Below are 26,019 nucleotides of genomic sequence, written 5' to 3' on the forward strand. Positions count from 1 at the left end.
GGGGCGGAGCTATGGCGGGCTGGGGGATGCCTCACCCAGCACAGAAGGCACGTCACTGGTTGATACACTTGGGGAAACTCACAGCTACATCATTATTTTTACTAGAAGATCTTTATTTTTTCCCCCTTTTAAAACAGGTCCGAAATACAAGTACCAACTAGAGTACTAAACAGGCCTCTTACCTTTTATAATGGGTCATAATCTTCGGCTCGGATCTGGCACAGCCAGTTGGGTTGATCATTAGAGGCAGTTCCATTAAAGGATGTCTGCCATATCGGAAGAGATAGTTCTGACAGTTCTCCACACCAGGCAACTATAAGCAACACATGGAAATATTTATTCTCTAGGTCACATTTTTCACAATACCATATAATAAAAGAGACCATTTACACTTGTTTAAAAATACATGCACCTTTAAATGCATCTTTACAAGTGCTTTTCATGCACACTGAGGCGCACATAGTGCACCAACTTTGTGGGAGACATACAAAAATTAACCGTGGCAATATCTGAACAATGTAAAAAGGAATTGTACTGCAGTAGCAAAGGATTTTTTTAACTGACCACTACAACTATACAGTTTCTTTGCAAATTGATGAACAGAGTTCTGAATACCAACATTTCTATACAACTAAAAAGTAAACCTTGGCTGCATAGCTGAAATCATAATGTTTACTTGATTGTTTTTTTTACTTTATAGGAAGAAACATTAGAAAAAATATAATATCTTAAATAGCTAGTAGTAGTCGCGTTCAACTGTTCTGTAATATTGAACGAGTCCAGTTGGATGTGACCAACTAATACTAGCTATGCCATGACCTTTATAAATGAGAACCTTGACAGACATCTTAAATATTAACATGAAAATTATGGATATTCATATACCAAGTACCGTACTCGGTACAAGTACATGTACAGATACTTTTCCAGCTCCAAGACCAGAGAAAAAATTTAGAAGTTAGGAGGCAGCGGTCATTTGGAGGAGCACACAGAGCTCCTGTGATTTGTACATCTCTGTTTTAATGTACGATTTTGTTTTTATATACATATATAAAAGGGATGCAGCGATACCATTTTTGCAAGTACTGATACTCGTCCAAGTACTCACAGATACAAGCAGTGATACATTTTTGTTTGTCATGTGACAGTTCTAAAACAATACAGACTAATGATTTCAGGACAGTGGTGGAGCGCCAGAGCCAGGTCCCAGCTGCAACCGATGCAACCCTGGTAGTTCTCATGAAAATGCCAAGTATCGGCACTGGTATCTGAACTGATATCGTTGCATCCCTAATGAAAATGAATATGTGGGAAGAGATACCCTAACAGAACTTACAGACTCAGCAATACGCAGTACTGCATGTAGCGTCAGACCAAACATCTCTTCTCCTTTCAGATACTCGGGGAAAAGGCGCAGCATTCCAGTTTCTCTCCTCATCCGTGCAACAGGTTCTGCAACACGATTCCAGAGAGCTGGGCAACAGAAAAACACAAGCATTAAAAGCTTATTTTGGATCAATTATTATGCAGTTATTTTGTATTAGCCTGTATGCACCAAAGCAAACATTTAATACGAGCACGTTTCTAACAACCACGAACCCTTTTCTAGGGCAAACTTCCTAAAAAGTCTGTGGCGGAAGCAGGTAAACGTCTAAAGCTGCCTACACAGTTTACGATCCAACTATACAATTTCTATACATTCTCCTTCAGATTTACCGACAACTATATAATGCAAGGGCCCAAACTGTTTTGTTTCAATCCAAATTTAGGAAGGTCATAACCCTTCATAAGTTTTGGTAAATTTAATGAAGATCGTTTAGTTGTGTAATTGATTAGCATTTACTGTGTTAATGAGTTACAGTGATGATGTAAACATTTTCATGACTCACATTGCAGGTTAGGCCTGAGGGCTAGTTCACACCAGAAATACTGCGTTCCAGCCCGCTTGCAGCATTTTGTTCGGACTGGACCACAAGAATAATGGTGGGGGTCCAAAAGACCTCCCCCCGCTCCCCGACACCCAAGAATCTGGTCCCGGGCCCGTAGGAGGAGCAGCGGAGCATGCTTTTCCCACCAGGGGGTGTTGGTGGCCCAATTTCTGGCCCCAAGAAGCGATCTGGCGACAGCTGAGTCACCACAATCGCTTCTATTGTAAAGCCGACAGTCGGTTTTACAAATGTAAACAGAGTCTCAGCCAGTCTGTTTAAACGGGCCCAGTGCCAGTGACGTAGTATGGACATCACTAGTCACTAAGGGGTAAAACAATTCAGTTTGCTTTTAATTGAATTGCGCAGATTGTAGGTCACATTAAAAAGGTGGAAACAAATTCTGAAGTGATTTATCTTGGTCTTTTTTTTTACATCTCAAAAACCTAGCATTTTTACAGGGGTGTGTAGACTTTTTATATCCACTGTTTTAATGACAAGTCAAAGCGTTCTGGGCTAAGGTGCATTGACAAAAGTGACCCTAGAACTGTATGTGAAGGGAGCTGAGCCAAGTCCCTAATGTGAGGATTGAAATGTCTCTGCCAACATGGATTCTTCTTGTGAAGACAAAAACCAGAAGCTCTAGGCAGAGGTCAGCTATGCATTCTGCAGATGTTGGTTTTCAATGTACCTTTAACCTCTCTCAAATACTCTTTGTAACAGTGAGAAGAGGTCTAATCAATGGTCATGATAGTTAAGTGCATACACTACTCTGTGCTCCATGTGTCTTATATATGTGTAAACTGAAAAGAATCTAAGGAATGTATTCCATACTGCACATTTCATTTGTAGAAACTTACCCTGCGGAGAAGAATCGGTCATAATGACATCCTCATAGCCATATTCAATGACCTGTACAGAGAATTCTGGCTGTCCATTATTGTCACAAACTCTGCAGCGATATGAACACCGGCGATGGCTATGGCGCATACTCCAGTAAATCCGTGTTGCCTCATATCCCACGGGGTACAGGGCAGTTACACTGTGGAAATCCTGCATTTGATGAGGCAGAAGTTGACCAATGGCATGAAAAACAAGTCCACCAACTCTGAACATGTGGATGCGATCACCACGCCGAATGATGCTTGCAATCTGACTCACTTCATCCCGCTCAATATATACCCTTCGGAAGACAGTAAAGCAGCTCAGTTCTTGCTCACAAGGACCCTTTAACTTGTGCACTGGACAAAGCATGGTCTTGTCCTTGAAGAACATGCACTTGGCACGATTGGCACAGGCAAAGTGATAGACATTTGGACAGCGTATTCGATTGCAGCTGTTGGTGGCACCTGTTTTCTGGCACAGGCAACACTTTGTAAGCAAACCACGATGCAGTGCCACTTCTACATTAATCAGTGCACCACCCTGTGTCTCATAAACCTCTGTAGACCACAAAGCACAATTAAGGTGCACCCAGAGATCAATATCTAGGTTCAGAAGCCGTGCAGGTCCATCTGTAGGTCCATCCCCTTCCTCATGGCAGAAGCAACATTTTCGAAGATCTGGAGGCAATGTATCAGGTTTAAGAGTGGTGCCTAGTCTTTCTATTACCTCACACACCTCCTTCTCACAATGACGGGTATTAACCTTCTGGAAGGTTATCAAGATATGCAGTCTCTTCCAGCGGACTCCTTTCCACTTCTTTATTTTCAGTCGTGGCTCCTCCGCGCTTTCATCCAAAGGACGTGCCCGCTGCTTAATTTTATTTGTGTCCATTGCATCCTCAATAACTGGGGATTGAGGAGGTGGCGGCAGAGGACTTGGTACAGGAGGTGGAACTGGCTCTGGTTCAGCAGCAGGAGGCTCCATGGGACTTGCAGGCGATGGGACAAATGGAGATGGAGGCGGGGATGTTTCTTCAGGCAACACAGGAAGTCGACGTACATCCAGGATGGACACATTGTTAACATAACAGTGACTTACTGGCTTTTCCATAGCAGTCTCTTCCTAAAAGAAAAACATAAAAATTATTATTAGAAGGTGATAGCCATAGAAGGAAATGTAAAAGAAAGACAGTCTATACTTTGTTATTTAGGCCTTTGTCTTGAAGGTTACAAATCTACTAATGGCAGATGTATATATGCAACCATCTGCGAGTGCTTTCTATTAGACAGAATTACACTGGCTGGTATGACTAGCTGACAAGTATGGCAGAACAGTATTTCATAATAAAGGTTTCTCTTTACACTAAAATAACTCCATGACAAATGTGAACAAGTTAGGATTTAGATACAAATATGTAATAACTAACTTGTGCCAAGAGAGTAAGGATATCCAGCTCGCTCTTAAGTGTGTAACCAGGAAGTACAGCGTCAAGTTGCTTCAACCAGTCAGTGCTGCTCTCTAGTTTTCCGGGTTGAGGTTTGTCCTTCTCAGTGGCTTCACCTGTAAAAAGGTATAGTAATGATTTATATAAGTCCAGTTAAAGAAGAATTCATAATTTATACATTCCTGACAACCCAAATGATATGCGTTAGGACATATATGAGTTATCGCTGCTCTAATAGGAAATAAACCTGCTGGAAGCTCATTGAGGGACAAAATAAATCTCAAAGGTTATGCTGCCATCTACAAAAGGATTGGCAGAGGAAAAAAAAAAAAAAGGGAAGGAGCAGCCTAGAATAACCCATCCTTCTACCAGCATGCCTCTGTTTGTAGCAAGCAGTACCAAGAGCATGATCACAAACAGAGGGGTGTGTCCTGTGCCCCATAATGGAAATCCAATTAAAAGGATTTTATGGCTATTACAAAAAAATCCAACTGTCTTCCTTGTCCACTAAGGGACAGAAGAATTCTCACCTACGTGACGTCCTAAATCAACCCAAATGAGGGGTGGGTAACAGCAAACAAGCACAACATGAACAACATGAACAATATAAATGGACACTGCACGCAACTAGAGCCGCCTGAAAGACCAATGCCCATAGCTGGCCCCGGGTGAGACTGAACTGCTTATGTGGCAAGGACGACAAGGCCAGGTAATAAGTTAACAGAGGGAAGCAAGTCTAATATCAGAAGACCAAAAAAATAGGATTTTTGTACTCACCGTAAAATCCTTTTCTCTCCGTTCATTGAAGGACACAGGCAACAGATCGTAGATCCTGAATGGTAGGGTAATATCGCCACCTGCAGGAGAAGGACGCTAGGCACAAAACTAAAGACCAATTACAGCCTAGGGGCGGCCCCTGCCGGTGGCCAAACCCCCCACCTGCTGACAAGTCTCCAGTTTAGTAACAAGCAGTTAGGAGTGTACACCCCATAAAGAGGGCGGGGCCTGTGTCCTTCAATGAACGGAGAGAAAAGGATTTTACGGTGAGTACAAAAATCCTATTTTCTCTCCCGTTCATTGAAGGACACAGGCAACAGATCGTAGATCCTGAATGGTAGGGACGTCACCAAGCAGTAACACACTGAGGGATGGGCAACAACAAAACACCCAAAAGACCCCTCAAAGCGCCGCCTGCAACACTTTGCGCCCCAAACCAGCATCCGCCGATGCTAACACGTCCACCTTGTAGAACTTAACAAAGGTGTGAACAGAAGACCAAGTAGCGGCCTTACAAACCTGAGAAACAGAGGCCCCGTGGCGGAAAGCCCAGGAAGCCCCAACAGCCCTAGGAGAATGGGCAGTGACAGGAAATGGAGGCTCACGCCCCTTAACGGCGTACGCCTGAGTCACAACAGTACGTATCCACCTAGAGATGGTAGCCGCCGACGCGGCCCGACCCTTACGAGGACCCTCCGTGAGCACGAACAGGGAGTCGGTCCCGCGGAAAGAAGCCGTAGCTTCCAAATAAACACAAAGAGCGCGAACCACATCCAAACAGTGGAGCGCACGCTCCTTCCTATGAACCGGCTTTGGACACAGGGAAGGTAAGACAATGTCCTCATTCAGATGTAATGCCGACACAACCTTCGGCAGGAACGCCGGCCGAGGACGGAGAACCGCCTTGTTCCGATGCAAAACCAGCATTGGGGGACTTGCAGGACAAGGCAGCCAACTCCGACATCCGCCGAACAGAAGTGATGGCCACCAAAAAGGCCACTGTCTGTGACAAAGATATAAGCGGAATCTCCCGAAGAGGCTCAAACGGGTATTCCTGCAACACCGAAAGCACGAGATTCAAATCCCACAGAACCAAAGACGCGCGGACAAGGGGAGCAATGCGTGTCACCCCCTGAACAAAAGGTGCGAACCAAAGCATTAGACGCCAAAGGCCGCTGGAAAAGCACCGCCAAGGCCGAGATTCGGCCCTTCACAGTACTCAAGGCCAGACCCTGAGCCACCCCGCGCTGCAGGAACGCAAGGATTCCGCTGATGAAGAAACGCGGGGACAGGGCCCCAGCCTCACACCAGGCAAAATAGGCCCTCCACGGGCGATGGTAAATTCTACTAGAAACCGCCCTGCGCGCTCTGAGCCTAGTGGATATGACCGCATCGGACAACCCCCGGTCCTTCAGGACCTGGCTCTCAATAGCCACGCCGTCAAAGCCAGCGACTGTAAAGAAGGATGGAACACAGGACCCTGGGACAGAAGATCGGGGCGCAGAGGCAGACGCCTCGGGGCGTCCACCACCAGCTGAACCTCGTCCGCGTACCACGCCCCCCGGGGCCCATCCGGGGCCACGAGGACGACAGTGACGCCCTCGACCACGATCCGACGCAGCAGCTGAGGCAACAGATACAGTGGAGGAAAAGGCGTAAATTAGACCGTAATGACCCCAAGGGGCCACCAGGGCATCCACGGCCTCCGCCCAGGGATCCAGGGCCCGGGCCACAAACCTGTCCACCTTGCGGTTGAACCGAGACGCCAGAAGATCCACCTCCGGCGTCCCCCAGCGACGACAGAGCTGCTGAAAAACCTCGGGTGCAGAGACCACTCCCCCGGATCCACCGACTGTCGACTGAGGTAATCGGCCTGCCAATTGTCCACTCCCGGGATGTAGACCGCCGAGAGAGCCAGAACTCGATGTTCCGCCCAGGACAGAATCCCGAACACCTCTCGACCCGCGGCCACGCTTTTTGTGCCGCCCTGGTGGTTGACGTACGCCACCGCAGTGGCGGTGTCCGACTGGGCCCGAACCGCCAGACCCTGGAGCCAGGCCGACCAATGAGGAAGAGAGGCGAATCGCCCGAAGTTCCAACACATTTAAGCGACAGACGGGACTCTCCCGGCGACCAACGACCCTGCACGGTCAAGGAGCCCAAGACCCCGCCCCAGCCCCAAAGGCTGGCGTCCGTGGTGACCACCGTCCAATGCACCGGGAGAAAAGACTTCCCCCGCACCAAGATCGGATATTGAAGCCACCACCGCAGGGAGGCTCTCGCCTCCCGAGAGATGCGAATCTCCCTGTCCAATGACAAGGGGGGACTTGTCCCACTGTACCAGGATGTTCCTCTGCAGGGTCCTGGTATGGTGTTGTGCAAAAGGCACCGACTCGAAGGAGGCCAAAGGTGCTCCCCCACCGCGAAATGAAGATATCGCCGATGAGGCTCGCAAATGGGTACATGAAGGTATGCATCCCGGATATCGATGGAGGCCAGCAGATCCCCCTGACGGAGCCATGCCACCACAGACCGGATGGATTCCATCCGGAACCGACGGACCCGCACGAAGGTGTTCAAGCGTTTGAGGTCCAGGATGGGCCATACCCCCTCCGTCTTGGGCACAGTAAACAGGTTTGATAAAACCCTTGGAATCTTTCCGCGGAGGGAACAGGAACAATCACCCCCTGGGCCCAAAGGTCCACCACCGCGCGACGGAGATCCGCCAACCGCGAAGGGGACAGCCGCGTGTTGGACGGGAAGAAACGGTTGCCCGGACGGGAACAGCAGGTGGGGGGTTTGGCCACCGGCAGGGGCCGCCCCTAGGCTGTAATTGGTCTTTAGTTTTGTGCCTAGCGTCCTTCTCCTGCAGGTTCCCAACCCACTAATTCCATATCTTGACTTCCACACTAAACATCTTTCTTGGATTATTTTCTTTTTCTAAAAAAACCTTCTCTTATTTGGATATTTAACACGTGGGTTACCTGGTATGCTTCTGCATCACTGATCACCCTTGCTCACTCTAATTAAGGCTCAGACACTATGGCCAAGGACATTTGTTAGTTTTATTTATGTACATCAATACAAGTTAACAGGACGACAGAAAAATATAATTGCAAAACCAAGTGATCTTTATTAAATGCGATATATACGAATATCCACTTACCTTCTGTGGAAGGATCCGCAGGCTTCTTCACCTCTACATTAGTTTTCAGCCCGCTGTCTGGGAAAAGCACTTCATAGGAGTTTGGTAACTTGATACTCAGAAGACCAGCAACAGCTGCAACCACACCATTCAAATTCTGAAGATTGGGAAAAGCAAAACATTATTTCAAAACTATATAAAAAAATATAGAACTGTGGTGTTGCTATCCTCGAGGACAAATTTTGAGTTCTTGTAAACCACGTTTGCTTGCTATATTTATGCTGCCCAATGTCCATATATTCTTATATGCAGAAACTTTTGAAACACATTATTAAATGTGTTAAAAATATATCCAACTTCCTTTACCAACTAATTGTCTGGGGGTCAATTTTATAAATGGTTTAAAAAAAACAAAAAATCTGTTTTTAGCCATTCTTTGTTTTAGAAATAACCAATACATGGGTGCAACCACAACACAGGGTTCACAGAATACCATAATTTTCCTAAGAGAGCACATCAGAAGATGTTTACTTTAAGCCACTATCTGTGATTGAAACCTGGTTCAGTTCTTTTTGAAGGAAAAGAAAATTGGGTCAACTGTTCTTACTCATTAACTTGTATGTTCACATTTCATTTTGGGCTATTGAGCTTTGCGAACTCGCATTATTTTAAATTAAAGCAGATAACTATAGCCTGAAAAACACACAGAAGAAGCCTAGCGCTCTGCCTGCTGGCTGAAAATACATCATATTTCTGTATTCGACTTAAAATTATATATTTTATTTATTTAGTTACATCTATAAGAACTGTATATAAACCACTATAAATTTGTTTAGATTCTCTAAAAAAACTGTAGAACAGTAAACATGTAAGGTAACCTCGGTCTGACCAGCTTCACTTACCTTTGCTGCTGCTGCAGATACTGTCAACATAACTGAGACCTCACTGCTTTTGCCTTTATCCCAGGATATCGCTCCTCCAGCAGCATTCAACATTATCTTATCAGAGCACTCTGGTGGAGCAGACGAAGCCTCTGCAGGTTTCACATCTGGAAACACTGTTTCACAAAGACATTAGAAGTATTAGCAGAATATACAAGTGTTTTAGGCTCAAAAAGTAAATATTACACCTCAAGAGTAAATCCAATTGGAGTAACTAACCTGGTATGGCACAACGAGGAATAAGTGGTATCACTGGAGATAAGGCTCGCTCTTCCTCCTCCTCTTTCACATCACACAATGAAGGAAACCGTTGCGTGTCCTCTCCAAGAATGCTTTCAGGGGAGGAAGCTGGCACAATGCTGTCAGGAGAATCACTTTCTTCATCACTCTCCATCCTGGGAAACAAACATCACACTAAGACATGCTATTCTTACAACAGCTCATATATATTACTATCCATTCATGAATGTACGTTGAAGCCAACAGTCTTTCCTCACCTGACATCTTCACTCTGGTTGTGTGGGGGAGTGGGAAGGGCAGCCAAAAGGTCCAAGTTGCGCTCATCTGAGCCTAAAAGAAAAGCAGAAACATGAGCGTGCTTTCAGGAGGATCACCAGTTGTATACCACCCTTCAATGAGGGAGTTGCCAATATTTAGTCCAAGTTTAGAACATCCACATAAAATACATTTTGTTAAAATAACAGAAAGTACAGTAAATACGTGTCAGAAATTATAGCTGTGAGTGCATCACATTTCACACACAGGCTGCAATGAGGTGACATTTTCCTGTGCAGATTTCAACAACGGCAAAATGCTCATGTCAGCAATTCAATATTGAACCCTTCGGTCTTTTTTTGTACAACACTTAGGCAGAAAAAACTGATCACACCTTTTTTGACCTCTGTTTCTGTACTGCTCTCAGGTTCCTTCTTTGTTTCAGTCAACTCTTCAGCTGCTGTCACGCCATTCACCATTTTCTGCTGCACAGATGGAGGTGGTGTTGGAGGCAGCGATGAAGGTGGTGTAGGGGGATTGCTGAGGTTATTCTTAAGATAGAATTATAAAAAAAAAGGCAAACCTTTGATAACAAATTGACTCTACATAAATAAAACAATGATTCTGTCAATTCATGTAATGTCCATCTAGCAATAAACAAAAGGTACCTTGCTTAGCAGTTGAGTGTAGTAGTCAGGAATGCTATCCAAGGCTCCACTACCAAAAGTGCCTTTTAGTGGACTTTTACCATTAACTGGACTACTGCTTCCAAATGGTGCAAACAGGCTGAAGTTGGCGGTGATTGAAGGTTCCACTAATGGCAATAGAGAAAGCTCCTGCAAAAGAAAATAATTTTGTAGTTCATTTTTATCTTTTTAATAAGGGTGTTATTTTTCCAGCAACTTTCAAGTTAATATTGCCTTCTTAGCAAGTACTTCCTATCCGCAGATGGTCATTTATCTTAATAGTTTAATTTTTCTTCCATATAATACTAACTGCCAAAAGAAATAGAATTTTTTCACTCACTGTAAAAAACTTTTTTTTGAGTCCATCAAGGAACCCAGTAACTCATTAACTATCAGGTTATGCTGTTGCCTACAGAAAGACTGGACACTGGCAAACAAAAAAATATTGTAGGCGAGCCCCTCCTTCAACCAGCATGCCTGTTTTGTAACAATAAGTAGTAACAGCATGAACACTAACACAGAGGGGTGGTATCTGTGTACGCTACTCACCTTTGTTCCGCCAGAGGGGGATGTGTATTTCTAGAGCACTGTTTATAACTTGCGATTTCTGTAAACCAATAGCAGCCGTCACACATGTAAACACTAGCAAGTTTACAAGTATTAAGCCACAACAAAGGAAGTTTACCTTTATAGTGAAATGGGCTGAATTTTGTAAACTCAGCAAAAAGGAGGATCGGCAGATCAGGGCCGTGAGCTCTGTAAGTGCCACTGGCCACCAATGAGGATTGTTTTTTTTTTAGTGTGTGTGTTTGCAGGTGTTGGCTTAAAGTGCCAAACACCATCAATGATTGGGGGATTGTTTTAGGAGGTTTAAAATGCCACTTCCCACCAAAGATGGTGGGATTATTTTGACGGTAAATGTAAGCAAAACATAAAATACCCAGTCGTTAAATAACATGAGAAATAAAGCTCTGTCCAACTATTACAGCACTAAAAATGGATAAATGGCATGGTAATGAAGGGGTATATACTACTTTTTCATCTATTGAGACACACAGGAAGTCATTAACGGTCAGGTGAAACTGCCTAAAGGAGGATTTGACTAGCAAATGGACATAAGTCTTTCACCTTCAGGACGTCTAAAAAGCAGTCCATCTGAAGGGAGAGCAACACAGGAAACTAAGGCAAGCAAACCCAAGTAGGAACAAAAGAAAGCTAGGAGACTGGTCTTTAAAGAGCCACCAGTAGATACAGGAACGAGAGGCAGAGAGTCCCCTGCAGAGACCTTCAGGCACAAAAAAAGAAAAAAAAAAAGAGAATCTAAATTGTCTAAAGGAAACTGTAGCTTAAAGGCCGACTCGAACAGTGCATACCACATCAAGACAGTGGAGAAAAACTGAGAGGGAGGGAAGAACAATGTCCGTGTTAAAATTGAAAGCAGAAACCACCTTATGAAGAAAGAATGCTTTAGGCCTCAAGACAACACTATACTGGTGTAACACAAGGACAGGCTCTTGGCAAGAAGAGTCTACCAACTTATTGCTATCACCTCTGAGAGGTGATGGTCTGAGTCAAGCTTATGAGCCAGGGTAGACAAGCGAATATTCCTAAAAATTGGTTCAAAGGGTGGGTTTTGCAAAATCTAACCATGTTAGGATTTCACAAAGCCAAGAGGAGGGGGTTGCGAAGTTAGCAACACCCTGTGCGAGTACTTTAACCAAAGAATGAGTGGCAGGCGGTCTTTGGAAAAGAATGACTAGAGCAAAAACCTAAACCTTAAGGCCTGCTTTAGACCTAGGCACTTTTGAGCTATTGGAAAAATCGCTATTAAGCGTCCAACACAGGAAATCCCATGATTTTCCATGGCCCCTGTTGGCACCTAAACAGCAAAATGCCAGCAGAAAAACAACAAAATGGGCAAAAAAGGTACATGCGCTTCTTTGGACAGTTGACAGCGCGTTTATGCGCCATAGACTTCAATGCATATGCCTGAAAACACACGGCAGAAGCAGGTTACACATTTTCGTGCGTGCAAGGTTTCTTAAGCTGCCAGTCAAAGCAGGCGTCTTCATGTATGCACGAACAAACACACATCAAAATGTGAAAACAACCGCAGGCTGAACACGTGCTTACAAACTCGCAAAAACAATGCCGCCTATGTGTGAACCTAGCCTAAGAATACTCAAGGCCAAAACACCGTTTAAGACCAGACTTGAGAAAAGACAAAATTCTTCCCACAAATAACTTTCTGGCATGGCACCAGGAGAACTAAGATTTCCAAGTGTGACAGTAGACTTTTTAAGAAGTCAAATTCCTAGCATTTAGGAGCGTAGGTATGATGGGACTCTCCCTTAAGACCTAGGCTTCAGCAGTCAAGCTGTTAAAGCCAGCAACCAAAAGGCAGGATGGTAAATCTGTCCTTGGAAAAGAAGATCCGAACAATCCAGGAGGACCCTCAGAGGGTCTGCTAGAAGCCTATATCCAAGTACCATGTCCTTCTGGCGCAGTTCAGTACATTGAGGATCACTGGAATACCCTCCACCTCAATATTGTGGAGCAGGCGAAAATGAGGTTTCAGAGGGGCAAAAGGTGTATATCAAGTGGAAGTGCTCTTAAGCTACCAGAGGATCCACTGTGAAGGCCACAGGATCCCTAGTCCTGGCAAAAAAACATGTCCAATTTATGTTTAAGCTGGAGGCCAGGAAGTTCACATCGGGCGACTTGCACCTGCGATAGAGAGGCCAAAATAACTCGGGTGGTGGAACCATTCTGCACAATCCAGACATTGACTACTGGGGAAGTCTGTCTTCCAATTTTCCATGGCCAGAATGTGTACAATGCTCAGACCTAGAATGTAAATTTCTGCCGAAGCCAGAATCACGTTCCCCACTGTTTGAGCAGTGTGACCTATAACCCGCCCACCCCCTCCCTTCCTTATAGTTAATCATCATGGCATTCATCATGAAAACTATCCAGAGCATGGAGTTTCTTGATTCCAGTGCCATACTGGAGATCTATCAAAGAAGACTGGCCTTGATATTCAGGCACATGGGATGATTCCGAGGCCAAGCCTACTTTTCCTATGCTGACAAAATGTGCAGCTGTAATGGTCTGGAGTGAAACTGGGCACAATATGAAGGAGGCCACCATCAGGCCCAAAACACATCATGCAGAAACAAATTGATGGGCAGTTCCTGGACCATAGAGCCCTAGCATGGGAGCACAGATGCTGGAACTTGCTCACAACAGGGTCTGCACTGTCCAGATAACATTGGCAAACATACCTGAGTCATCAGTGCCCTTCAGATAACCCACAATTGGGATCGCCCAAGAGTGAAGTAAGGTGAGAACAGGAGTCAGCAGCTTGGTGTATACCAAAGAGGCAGTAGAAAGGCCAAAGACGTGATAAAAAAACTGGTAATGTGTAACCACAGCAAAATGCAGGTCATATTGATGTGCCGGAAATATGCAGATATGTGGATTGCGGACTGTGAACTAGTTTGAGTAAAATCCCTGGAACATTTGTCACTCTGGGTGAAGGTTAGGATCCCTTGAGAGCGGAGGCGTTCGAGAGCAGTGTGAACATCCATCTGCGTTTCCGGAGAAGCGGATGAGTTTTACAGCGAGGAGAAGTGCGCAGACTGGAATTCTAGTTTGTGTCCCCTACATACAACTGAACCCAAGAGTCTGAAATGTCCTGGGACCAGACGACTGAGAAGACTGACGGAAGTCCCCCCTCGATTGAGAAAAGTCCAGGTACGGCCTCCACAGCTATTTGCTGAGGATCCGCCAATGTGGATAGCTGTTGCTGTATATGAACACATAAGCTTATGTTTTTTGTTAGCTTTCCTCCTTATAGCCTCATGGAAATGGCCACCTCTGCGCTCTACAAGCAATCTGTGTATATTACAACTGAGCTCTCAGTGAGCTTTCCACCTCCCATTCATTAGCATTCATAGTGGCACCCCCCCACCCCCCAGACAGTGTATTGTGTACAAAGACAGAGCTGGTGCTTTGTGATCATGTTACACAATCACAGGGAGAGGGGCAGCTATTAACAGCCTGCTTTAAAATCTGACCCTGGTGTCGACCAAGTTTCCTGTGGAGAAAACCTTGAATTTGTAGGTTTGAGGCCTAATAAAATGTTCATAAAAAGATGAAGAAAGTCTGCAATGCGAGTCATTAAAATGTACACACGCATACATACATACATACATACATCACTGCACATTTACATTACCACAATAAATGCTAATCACTTACAAAAAGGTGGAAATTAACTTTAAAATTCCAGAAAAAGAATAGCCAGCAAAAAAAGGGTAGAATTTTTTTTAGCAGAGAATAGGCGTCCATTCTCCTAGGACACTAGCATAAAAGTAAGACATGCTGGAAGTAGGAGGGGTTATACCTGGCTGGCACTGCTTTTTGCTTGCCAGTGTACAAATAGTCCTGTAGGTGGCAGTATAACCCAGCAGTCATTAAATTCCTATGCCCCTCAATGAATGCTAAACAAATTAGAATTGTAGTGACACTTTCACATTGAAAAGGACCACAGGTTCAAATGGAAAGCTTCTATGGGCTAGGTATATGCCAAATTGTGCTGTAACACAAGGGATTGTACTTGATACCAGGATAGCTATCATGTAGTCTGCAAGACTTGGCACAGTGAAGTATGAATGTTTATATACAATAAATCAAGTATGGCTACATGGCAATACCACCATTTACCTGTTTCAGCTGCTTCACAATAGCATCTGGAGATTTTAGGCTATCCTCTCTCCTTATCTTTTTACGGGAATTTGGTACTTTTTCATTAGTCTTCTGTGTCCTTTTTGGTTTTGGTACAGCTTTTTTTGCACAAGGATCCTAAAAAAAAAAAAAAAAGCTCAACTCACTCAAAAGATAAAAATATAACAAAGGTTTAAGATAAAAGGAGAACCCCAGTAAAAAGAAAAGATTGTTTTCAGTGGAGATATATGAAATCTGTGAAAATACACTGCCGCCATCGATGCTGCACAAAGCACTTAGACATCTTTTCATTAGGGAAATCGGTGCAGAGTATTTGGGCGAGTACTCGTACTCGCCCAAAGGCTCTGATGCCTAGCCCGGTACCCGAGCTCCCGGTATCAGGAACCCATGCAGCGAGTCACTACACGCTGCCCGCTTCCTGATTGGCCGGGAAGCCGGCTCCTTGCTGTAACGAGGGAGCATGGAGCCGGCTTCCCGTCCAATCAGGAAACCGGGCGCCGTATAATGACGCGACGCCCGGCTCTGATTGGCCAGTAAGCCGGCTTCATGCTCCCTTGTCACCTCATGGAGCGGGCTTCACAGCCAATCAGGAAGCTGGAAAGCCACGTCATTACACGGCGCCCAGCTTCCTGACTGGCCAGAAAGATGGCTCCATGCTTTCTCGTCATGTACGGTAGTGACGAGAAACATGGAGATGGCTAATCGGGAAGCCCGGTGGCGACTCTTTACACGCCGCCCGGCTAATCAGGTGGTGAGTCATTACACGCCGCCTGGCTTCCTTAAATGGGACTTCTGTATTGGTACGCCGAGTACCAAAAAAAGAATAAATCGGTACTCTTACTTGATACCAAAAAAAACCGCATTGGTGCATCCCTACTTTTCATTCAAGTTAATTGTACATAAAGAGCAAGCTGGAAGCAGGGGGCTCTAGTAGCTTTTAATTAACACTGTAAACGAATGATCAACAAGATAACAAATCATTAACTTACATCTTTATTACGAGGTGTGGCTTGTAACTTCTGCTCCAAAACAGCCAACTTGTTATCTATGTGGCCATTGATATCTGTATGAATGGCTTCTGCAGAGCGCTGTGAAGCAAGCTGCACAGTCTTAGCACGGAGCAGTTTCTGCAGTAAGAGATGGCCAGCCTCTCCTTTAGCTCCAACAGTTGCTGGGTCACCATTCGCTTCGCATTTTACATCCTGACTACCAGACACACCTTCCTCCACACACTCTTCTTTAGGAGGCTTAGGTGGCTGCGCACTTTCACCATTTTCTTGAGGAGGATTTGCAACCATTTCTTGCTTGGTCTGATCTTCTGTTTCCATGCTTTCTTCGTGAGAAGATACATTTGTCTGCATGTCCCCTGTGTCACCTGGGCCTGCCTGGCCCCCAATCACCTCGGGAGACCCAGTATCCTTGGATTCCTTGGTAGAAGCATCACAATCTGTTACTTCTGCCGATTTAACATCTGGAGCATTAATGACCTGAACTGTTGTTTCACTTTGAACAACAGCTGGTGTACTGAAAAGTGAAGATTCTGAATTTTGGCTTTGGCTGGACACCGCTTCTGGCAAGCCAGCACTGGGCTGTGAAGTCTGAATATATTCTCCTGGGGAACTGCCCTGACTCTCTGCCTGTGAAGTTGTCACTGTTCCCAAACATTGAGCAGGGGAGTCAGGAGGCTCTTTCTTTGGCTCCTGTAAACTCTCAAGTTGTAAATGTGCTTGCTGCTGACGTAGCTGCTGCAAATGCATTTGGAGCTGCTGCTGTAATTGAAGCTGTCTCTGGGGTGGCTGATTGAGCATTTGCTGTTTCAGTTGCAGGATGTGTTGCACTTGTTGAATCTGCTGTAACTTCTGTTGTTGCATTTGTTTCAACTGCTGCATATTCTGGGGCTGACCTTGAGAAGACTTTTGTGGCTGTGTTTGTTGTACCTGCTGCACCTGAACTACACTTTGCTGCAACTGACCTTTAAAATCAGGAGACTGCTGCTGACCTAACTGTAGTTGTGCCTGTTGGAGCTGCAATTGCATTTGCACAGCTTGTTTATGTTGAGCTTGCTGTTTCATATGTAATTGCTGCATTTGACTTTGTGCTTGTCCCATTTGTTGAATCTTTTGTGGGTTCTGTGTCCCTACTTGTACGAGATGCTGTTGTACTTGTATATTCTGAAGTTGTTGGAGTTGTATCTGTGTGGTTTTGCTTGGATTCTGCAACTGTGGAGGCTGCTGAGGGTGCTGCTGTTGTGGAACCTGATGTTGAAACTGTTGCAACATTGCAGCCGACTGAGACTGTGGCTGCTGCTGAAGTTGTGGCATTGCCTGACTCTGTGAGCTCTGTTGCAAATGAGACACCTGTTGCGTTTGCTGCTGTGCATGCTGGACATGTTGCAAATGCTGCTGACCAGTAATCTGCTGCGACAACCCTGGGAATGACGACAGTGACTGATGCTGTCCCTGTTGCACCTGTAATTGCGGCGTGTCTGTTTGAGGCAGTTGTTGCATCAGATTTTGTTCCACTGGTTGGCATGCTTCTTTGCCTTGTGTTTCAAGCATCTGATCAGCTTGTTGTGCATTATCTGTCTGTTGTGGATGATGTCCATCTTGCTGCTTGTTTTCTGCTTGCTGTGACAATGAAAGCTGAAGCATGGGTGGTAACTGAGATAATTCCTGCTGCCCTTCATTCTGCTGCTTGAGTGCTTCCAACTGTTGTTTTTGTTGCCCTTGCAAATGTTGTTGAGCTGGGGATGTGGTCTGCTGCAAATGTGGCAATAAATGTTGCTTAACTTGCTGAAGTGTGGGCTGCTGCAACATTTGTTGCTGTGTTTGGATCATCTGTTGCATATGCTGCTGCTGCTGTTGTGTTTGCTGTAACTTCTGCATTTGCTGCAACTGTTGTTTATCCAAAACCTGTTGTGTTTGCTGAGCAAGCTGAACCTGTTGCTGTTTTTGTTGAAGTTGTATTTGCTGTTGCTGCTGTGCTTGTTGCAAGAGTTGTTGCTGTAACAGTTGCATTTGTTGTGGGGTTTGCTGTAACTGTTGAATTTGTTGCTGTTGAAGCTGCTGCTGTTGTGTCTGCTGCAACTGCTGGAGTTGCTGCTGCTGTGGTGTTGGCTGCAAAGGTTGCTGCTGCTGTGTTTGCTGCAATTGCTGGAGCTGCTGCAGCTGCTGTTGAGCTTGCTGTAACTGCTGGAGCTTCTGCTGCTGTTGAACTTGCTGCAACTGTTGAAGTTGCTGTTGTTGTTGTTGCTGTAATTGCTGGAGTTGCTGATGTGCTTGCTGCAACTTCTGAAGCTGTGACTGCTGCAATGGTTGTGTCTGTTGCGCTTGTTGCAACTGTTGAAGTTGTTGAGCTTGCAATTGTTGAATCTGCTGCAGTTGATGCTGCAGCTGCTGAATTTGCTGTTGAAGTGGTTGTGATGTTTGTTGAGGCTGCTGCGTTTGGATCATCTGTTGTATCTGCTGAGACTGCGCCACTGGTTGGATCGGTTGTGCCTGCTGCGATGGTTGAATTTGTTGTTGCGTTTGTATGGAAGGCTGAGCCTGTTGATGACTTTGTTGGAACTGCTGAAGCTGTTGGGTTTGTTTTAACTGTTGAAGCTGCTGCTGCTGTTGTTGTTGTTGGGCTTGCTGCATCTGCAGAGCTTGCTGCTGAGGCTGAATTTGCTGCAGTGGTTGTGCTTGCACCTGGTGCTGTACCTGCTGTGGAGTCTGCTGCAGTTGTGTAATCTGATTTTGATGCGTTTGTTGTAAATGCTGCAACTGTACTTGCTGACGCTGCTGTGAAACCTGTGGCATCTGATGCTGTACTAGCTGTGTCTGCTGAAGTTGCTGCAACTGTTGCTGCTGGAATTGTTGGGACTGCTGCACTTGTTGCAATTGATGTTGGATTTGTTGGGCTTGCTGTATTTGGTGCTGTTGCATTTGTGTTGACTGAGGCTGCGCTTGTATTTGCTGAAGTGACTGAACCGGCTGTGTCTGCTGTAGCTGAGCCTGACTTTGTGGTTGAAGCTGATGTTGTGGAACTTGCTGTTGCATCGGATATTGTGGTATCTGTTGCGGATTAGAGGATACTTGCTGGGGCATTCTATATTGAGGTGGAGGTTGCTGGGCCAGGTGATGTAAACCTGCTGTAGTCTGTGCATGCTGGGCAGCAGCAGAAGATTCCTGGTTCTGACCAACACCATGTCTAATGACACCAGGAGATTTTAACAAGTTCTGATCAAGTTCATTTGCTTGTGGCATTTCAGCAGTGCTTTCTGGTGCCATTTTCTGCACAGTTACAGAAGTGCTATCCTCCGTATAATTTGACTGTTCGGCCCCAACTGTTCCAACTTGTTGACCTGAGAAAACACCTCTAGATGATGTCTGACTAACAGGTGTTCCATTTGCTAATACAGCATGTGATGCCGCAGACTGTGCATTATCTTGCTGTGCGGTCTGTCGAAGAGCTTGGGCCTGTTGGTGCCGCTGAATTAAAATAGCCTGCAACTGGTGCAGTTGTTGGGGTGTCAAGTGTCTCAACTGTGGATTTTTTGCAATAATACTCTGCAGTTGAGCCCTTATTTGTGCCATGAGCTGGGTGTTCTGCAAAGCCATCAGGTTAGCAGCATAAGGAGCCTGTTGGCCACTTAGAGTTGGTCTTTGCTGGCCTAGTGGATGCGAGTGGAGCTGTCCAGTATTAACCTTGGCCTGTTCATTTCCCTGTCCTTGTGCAGGAGTTTGTGCTAGCACATTCTGCATCTGAATTACACTTGTTTGTTGTGAAGTTGCAGCAGTCATGTGTGTGTTCCCCAGGCTGAGAGCTTGTTGAGGATTTGATAGTTGAGTACCAAGGCTTTGTTGTTGGGGAGAAAGAATATTGTTCTGCTGTTGCTGTCTTACAGACTGCTGCAATGGACTTGTTGCATTGAACAGAGTCTGTTCTTGCTCAGAAGACTGGTTTAGCTGCTGCCCATCTGCTGATGACTCCAAAGGCTGCAAATCGGTTTCTTGGCTCAAAGATCCCAAAGAATTCTGGTTTAACGGTTTTTGAGACTGTGATTCACTAGGATCTGGAATTCCTGTGCTGCTTGCAGTTTGCTGTTGTTGCTGCCCTTGGGTTTCAAGTGTACCTTCTTGAAGCAGTGAGACATCCGCCATAGCTGCATCCTTAGCATTCAAAACCTGCTGAGTGTGAACACTCTGTGGATGGCCTGGGAGATTTTGGTTTGGGGGCTGCATCTGTCCTGCGCTTGGCAGCTGGGATAACGTATTGCCTACTTGACTTAATACTGTTTGCTGCTGCATATGAGGAGACACTCCAACCAAGTTCTGCTGGGGCTGCGACAAAACAAGACGAGGCCCTACTATATTTTGCTGTTGAGACATTGGCGATGACCCCAAAACCCGCTGCTGTGCCATCAACATCTGTCTCTGCTGAGCTGTGTGATGTTGTAAAGCAGATGCCTGAGGATGACCTATAAGGGGTTGTGAAGTTTGTGAAGTTGCTTGCTGAACCACCATCCCATGTGAATTGCCCATCAGTCCATGTTGTTTGGCTAACATTGCTTGAGACATATTATTTTGAGGAGACAGTGGGAAATTTTGGTGTTGCTGCTGCTTCTGTGCTAGTTGTATTTGCTGTTGAAGCTGACGCTCTTGGATCATCCTTTGCTCAGGGGTGAGACCTTGCAGATTTGAAGCGGTTGAGTAGAAACCAGTGGAGGTTCCAGGAAGAGCTGGGTTATTCCCTTGAGCTTGATTTTGTTGGGATACAGACTTTACATAAGAAGCTCCATGCTGTGTTTGCATTGCTAAACCTGTCTGCAGACCACGCAGACCTCCAGCTTGTCCAACGAGCTGATTGTGCTGCATAGCAGATGCTTGCTGCATACTAGGCCCACCGATAATTTGACCTGGAGCCTTTGTCAGAACCCGAGAGTTTTGGTTGGGACTGCTTGGAAGTACACCACAGCTCTGTTGTTGCTGCTGCTGCTTATTCCGATATTCTGTCATCAGATTTGTATGCTCCTTCTGCTGTTTACGAACCTGTAAAATAATACATTAAAATTATTCATCATGCTAAAAATATATGTAAAGGAGACTAAAAAGCCACCATTACATCCTAAAATGTACAATTACTTTCTGATGCTCCCATCTTATAAAAAGAAAGTCGACTTCTTCCATTTCCTGGTATGAGTTAACAATTCTTACACTCTGCTGCAGAAGTCTTTGGGCTGTGTGTTAACTGTACTTCAAAACCAGAGTGAGCATACCATGTGCCAGAAAGTGTGCCACTACTTTCCACACTGTCCTGAGATCAGCTTTCTAGGTGCTAGCAGGAGACCCACAAATTAGGGTGTTCCATTTTGTAAAACTGTAAATACAGCCTGTATCGCTGCAATCAGGCCGGCCTTTAACTGCAGTTTGTCGACCAAATGTGATGGGCAGCCTCACTAGTCAAAAGGGAAAGCGTAGAGGTTTGGAAAATGTAGGACAGTGCATGATTACACAAGTTTTTTTTTTGTTTTTTTTACAACATTGCAGCCCAGGTTTTAAGGTTTTTGGACAGCTCAGAAAATAATCTGGAAGATATGTATGCAGACATTTGGATGTGTCTGCTTGATGGATCTGGAGGCCACTACATGTTGTAGGCTCCACCTTTTGCCTGTTTATACTACTAAAGGCCAAAATACCACACAAACCTTGACTTTCCTTCTATAAATAAGTTTTTTAAAACAGCCTAAATCACTCCTGACTAAAAAATTGAACAGCCACACACACTGCAACTCAAAAAAAAAACAATAATTACACAGGAAAAATTGATAGGAAAACAAACAAACCATGAGCTTACAGAAATGTTATATATCTGCTTGAAGCACATTTCTAAACTGACATCAGGTTTTCAAAAGTGATAAAATGTCCAATCAAAAATACAAAAACCCTCTTAACCAGTTGACATCCGCGGTGTTAAACCCCCTGCCCATCCAGGCCATTTTTCAGCGCTGTACTGAAATGAATTTTATACCCTTTTTTGGGGACAGATAGAGCTTTCTTTTGGTGGTATTTATTCACCACTGGGGGTTTTATTTTTTTTTACTATATTAAAGGAAAAATTACCGAATTTTTTTTTTTTAAAAAAAGTTTCCCCTATATTAAATGATAAAACATTTATTATTACCCAATACTAGCAAATGTGTTTTTCTCAGCAAGATTTCTGCATTAAAGAACCATGATACCAGGTGCACAATCCACAAAGGACCTCAACTTATGTTTGATTTGGAACAGAGCCCTGCTCCTTCCCAAACACCCCCAATGCTTTTTAAGAAAGAAACAGCTGAACAGATGGTGGGGTTTCGCTTAGAAGTGAAAAGTAGTCCATTTGTGTAGTGCAGGCCTTGATTTCAAGGGGTCCTCAGTTCCCCTCAAAGTACCTGTTGGTTCACAGACTTTGACACTTATTAGAATGATTGTATGAAAGATTAACTAAGTATTTTCACTCAGGCATGGTATTCGATATCTAAAATATGTGTCACTCCCCAGTTCCTCAAATTTGTAGACTACTAAATTTAGCTTTAGAAAACTGATCCCTTCCTTGTATAGCTCAACTTATAAATACATTTTAAAAAAACATGTAAAAAAAACACACTTTACCTGGTCCAGCTGCTTCTGAATCTTGCTTTGTTGCTCAGTAACCAATTTCAGCTTCTCTGCATCTGCCTCTGGAAACTCTCGTCCTGCTTTCTTTGCAGTCCTTTGTTTAGCACACAGAGCTTTGCGAGACTTGCGGTGAACGCCAATTTGTTCCTCCAAGACTTTGAGCTGCATCTGCAAGAGCTGCTGTGTGTGTAGGAGCCACTCCTCATACTGGCGTTGGTCTGCTTCATCTGCAATATGGGGAGAATTATGTCCAAACTGTCAGTTTCAACTCATTTCCCCAAAACATGACAAAATATATTGCTGTATAGTGCTCTGTAGGGACAGAGATGCACATGTACAGTACTTTACATAAACATTACATTAATAAAGCTGAATGCCAAGCAGATAAAGTCACCAATTCAGGAAGGTATAAGTTGATTTAAAAAAAAATTAAAATAAAGAACTCCGGGCAAAACTTATTACCTGCTTGTTTCGAGCGCAAATCGTTTAAGCGCCTGAATTTGACTTGATTTCAACATCCTGAAATCTCTTGTACAGCACAGCTCAGACTAAGGCTGGGTTCACACATAGACGACAGCGTTTTACGCATTTTAAATGTGCGTTTTTTCTCATTTTATGCACATAAATCACATTGTGCGTTTTTGTGAGCAGATTGTAGCTCATTGATGTTAATGAATGCACATAAAACGAGCAAAAAAAAAATCCCAGCAAACGTGCGTTTTGAAGCATTTTGTATATGGGGCCAAAAGCTCATGTACTTTTTCCAGCTACAAAATGCTCCGTGTGAACCAGGCCTGAGAGGGAGAAGCAGCATAAAGCTGCCCATACACCTTGCGATCATTGGATGAAAATTTTAGTCCCAGGAAAAGTAGGAAGATGCACTGCGATTGTTGGGAAGTCTCCCTAATTGAGACATCCATACAGCAATAAAAATTTCTATCCCTTCCCCACTGTATTCAGAACCAAAAAGCACTTAGAAGATACAAGATGTTATTGTGACACAGATATCCAAAAGATTTTTGTACACCCCATAAAAACCCCTTTGAGTCACACAGTCTAGGAGGTACAAAGCCAAGGATAACCCATCCCACTAGCAGTATGCCTCAGTTTTGGAGCAAAGCAGTATTGATAGCATGATCATAAAACACAGAGGAGTGTGTCCCTCAATGGACTCCAAGAAAAGGGGATTTGTATCTTACTTGTAAAATCGGTTTCTTCAAGTACACAATAGCACAAGGAGCTAATTCTTGAACAGATGGGTTATGCAACTACCTTCAGAGTATTGGACAGCAACTCAAAACGGTTAGGGCAGCTCCATATAACCCCTCCCACAGTATTGTAGCAAGCAGTGCAAGAGTGGATCACAAAAACAGAGGGGTGGAGGGCATTGCGTTGGCAAACTGAAGTCATTTTGCACTTTCAAAGCAGGAAGTGAATGCTCTTCAAGTGTAAGTATTTCAAAATCACAGCATTTTAGACCGGACATGTCCATGTTATTATTAATCATCATACATAGAGGGATGCATTGGTAAAATTTGATTTGAGTGTAAATGTCCGCTTTAAGGGCTTGTTTCCACTAGCACACGCGCCCACTGCAATGTCGCGTGCCCGGAACGCAAGGGATCGCATAAAGACTCCTTGAGTACAGGGGCAGGAGGGGGCATGTCAGTGCCATTCAAGTCAATGGCACTGCAGACACGCCCCCCACCCGCAGTACGATCCGCCACATAGGAACACGTGGTAATAAAATGCCCTGCGTTCCAGTGCGATTGCAAAATATAGTGCGTTCCGGGCACGGAACATTGCAGTAGACGCGTGGGCTGGTGGAAACAAGCCCTCTGGCAATTGATGGCACCAGAGTTATATAATTTTTCACAAAAATGGAAGAATGCTTCTGTAATCATGACTTAGCAGTTTAGTTGTATATAAATTCATCAAATGTGTAGATCTTCTTTGCTAATTCACTGAACTACACAAAATCAAGCGTAGGAGGTAAAATTTCAGCACTGACATTTAACATAAAAAACAAAGGAGTACATACTGATCATTCCTTGCACAAATGCAGGTGGGTTGGGACGAGGCTGAGTTGGATCTATGCTACTTCTTTCCTAGAAGACAAATAAAAGGACACATTAACATATAAAACATCAACAACAAGCTGGGGATGCACCGCAATTGTTTAATTATTTTTTTTCACTATCGGCATTTCATCTATAGTACCCTTTTCTCGCAAAAATGTCAGTGCATCCTTAATAATTAGTGTCAATGTTGTAGAAATAAGAAGAGTGGGAGGGTTTGAGTAGTTTAGCAAAAGACAATTGACAGGGCAGTCATTAAGACCCACAAGAGGAGCAAATTGCATTTCTCACAGATTAACAGGCATTTTTCTGTGTTTGCAGGATCTTTACATTTATAAAATATGGGGAAATGTGCATGTATTACAGCAATATACTATGTTTTTATTTAAATTTTCTCCTAACATCTCTGTTATTACTTACCTGATCAGATACCTGCGATTCTGAAATCTGCAGAGATGAAGATATAATCTTGTTGAAAAAACTTGTACATTCTATACTAAAACCTACATTCTCTACACGATACAGTAGCAATGTAACGAGCCTGCAGAGTAAAGTGAATGACCAACATACCAGGCATCCAACATACCCTGAAGTCTGCTCAAGATCTTTTATCAAGTTTCCCTCTCCAATGCAGGGTTTTCAGTTTAGTAATTATGATTTGCTATGCAGGGTAATTTTTTTTTGCAATGCATTCATTCAAACACTGTACGTTGTTTACTTACTTGTGAAGCACCTGGCAGCCCCTGGGTGGTGGACTCTGTAGGTGCAGGAACTCCTAGTCTTTGAGCAAGGAGAGAAACTTGTTGTCTGTGGAGAAACCATAAAACTTATTAATAAAGCAGTGGAAGGGACCCCAACTCAACCTCATTACCTTAATCAGTTTAAAGTAAAACTGTCAAAAGAAAATATGGTGGCAGAACTAAGCCATCCCACCTCCAAGGATACAAAACTTCTGCTTAAGGTCTATTCTCTTTGGGAGAAATGGCTACCACTGAGCATCTTCATAGGAACATGCTAGTTGCCATGCTGTTATATTAAACCTCTGGCTTTAATACTTTATGAGCCACAAACCAGGTAAACTTATGAACATCAGACGCACTGACCCGCATGTTTTGCATTAGTAAATCAAAAATAAAATCCAGGGGGTCAGCATGCCACCCTAGTAACTAGCCTTTCATCTCAGTAATAAAGGAGAAATTACACCTACAGTAATTCATTGTTCAGGAACCTTTAATGACAATAGTCTAAGCC

General features: G+C 44.3%; 1 protein-coding gene across 1 annotated transcript in view; it reads right to left on the reverse strand.

The window, feature by feature from the left end:
* KMT2D (lysine methyltransferase 2D) overlaps positions 1 to 26,019 on the reverse strand; it is an 84,270-nt gene that overhangs the window by 7,584 nt on the left and 50,667 nt on the right. The window contains exons 33-47 of the mRNA XM_018561875.1: positions 25,491 to 25,575; positions 24,732 to 24,798; positions 22,685 to 22,917; positions 16,037 to 21,079; positions 15,027 to 15,164; positions 10,281 to 10,448; positions 10,007 to 10,163; positions 9,615 to 9,687; positions 9,337 to 9,512; positions 9,079 to 9,233; positions 8,198 to 8,333; positions 4,237 to 4,370; positions 2,786 to 3,932; positions 1,337 to 1,473; positions 183 to 313 (exon numbers count right to left, since the gene is read on the reverse strand). Of these exons, the coding sequence (XP_018417377.1) occupies positions 183 to 313; positions 1,337 to 1,473; positions 2,786 to 3,932; positions 4,237 to 4,370; positions 8,198 to 8,333; positions 9,079 to 9,233; positions 9,337 to 9,512; positions 9,615 to 9,687; positions 10,007 to 10,163; positions 10,281 to 10,448; positions 15,027 to 15,164; positions 16,037 to 21,079; positions 22,685 to 22,917; positions 24,732 to 24,798; positions 25,491 to 25,575 (7,980 nt within the window). The remainder of the gene's footprint in view (positions 1 to 182; positions 314 to 1,336; positions 1,474 to 2,785; positions 3,933 to 4,236; positions 4,371 to 8,197; positions 8,334 to 9,078; positions 9,234 to 9,336; positions 9,513 to 9,614; positions 9,688 to 10,006; positions 10,164 to 10,280; positions 10,449 to 15,026; positions 15,165 to 16,036; positions 21,080 to 22,684; positions 22,918 to 24,731; positions 24,799 to 25,490; positions 25,576 to 26,019) is intronic.

The sequence above is a fragment of the Nanorana parkeri genome, unplaced genomic scaffold (genome assembly GCF_000935625.1).
Source record: "Nanorana parkeri isolate BGI_ZX_2015 unplaced genomic scaffold, ASM93562v1 scaffold549, whole genome shotgun sequence".
Taxonomy (NCBI): domain Eukaryota; kingdom Metazoa; phylum Chordata; class Amphibia; order Anura; family Dicroglossidae; genus Nanorana; species Nanorana parkeri.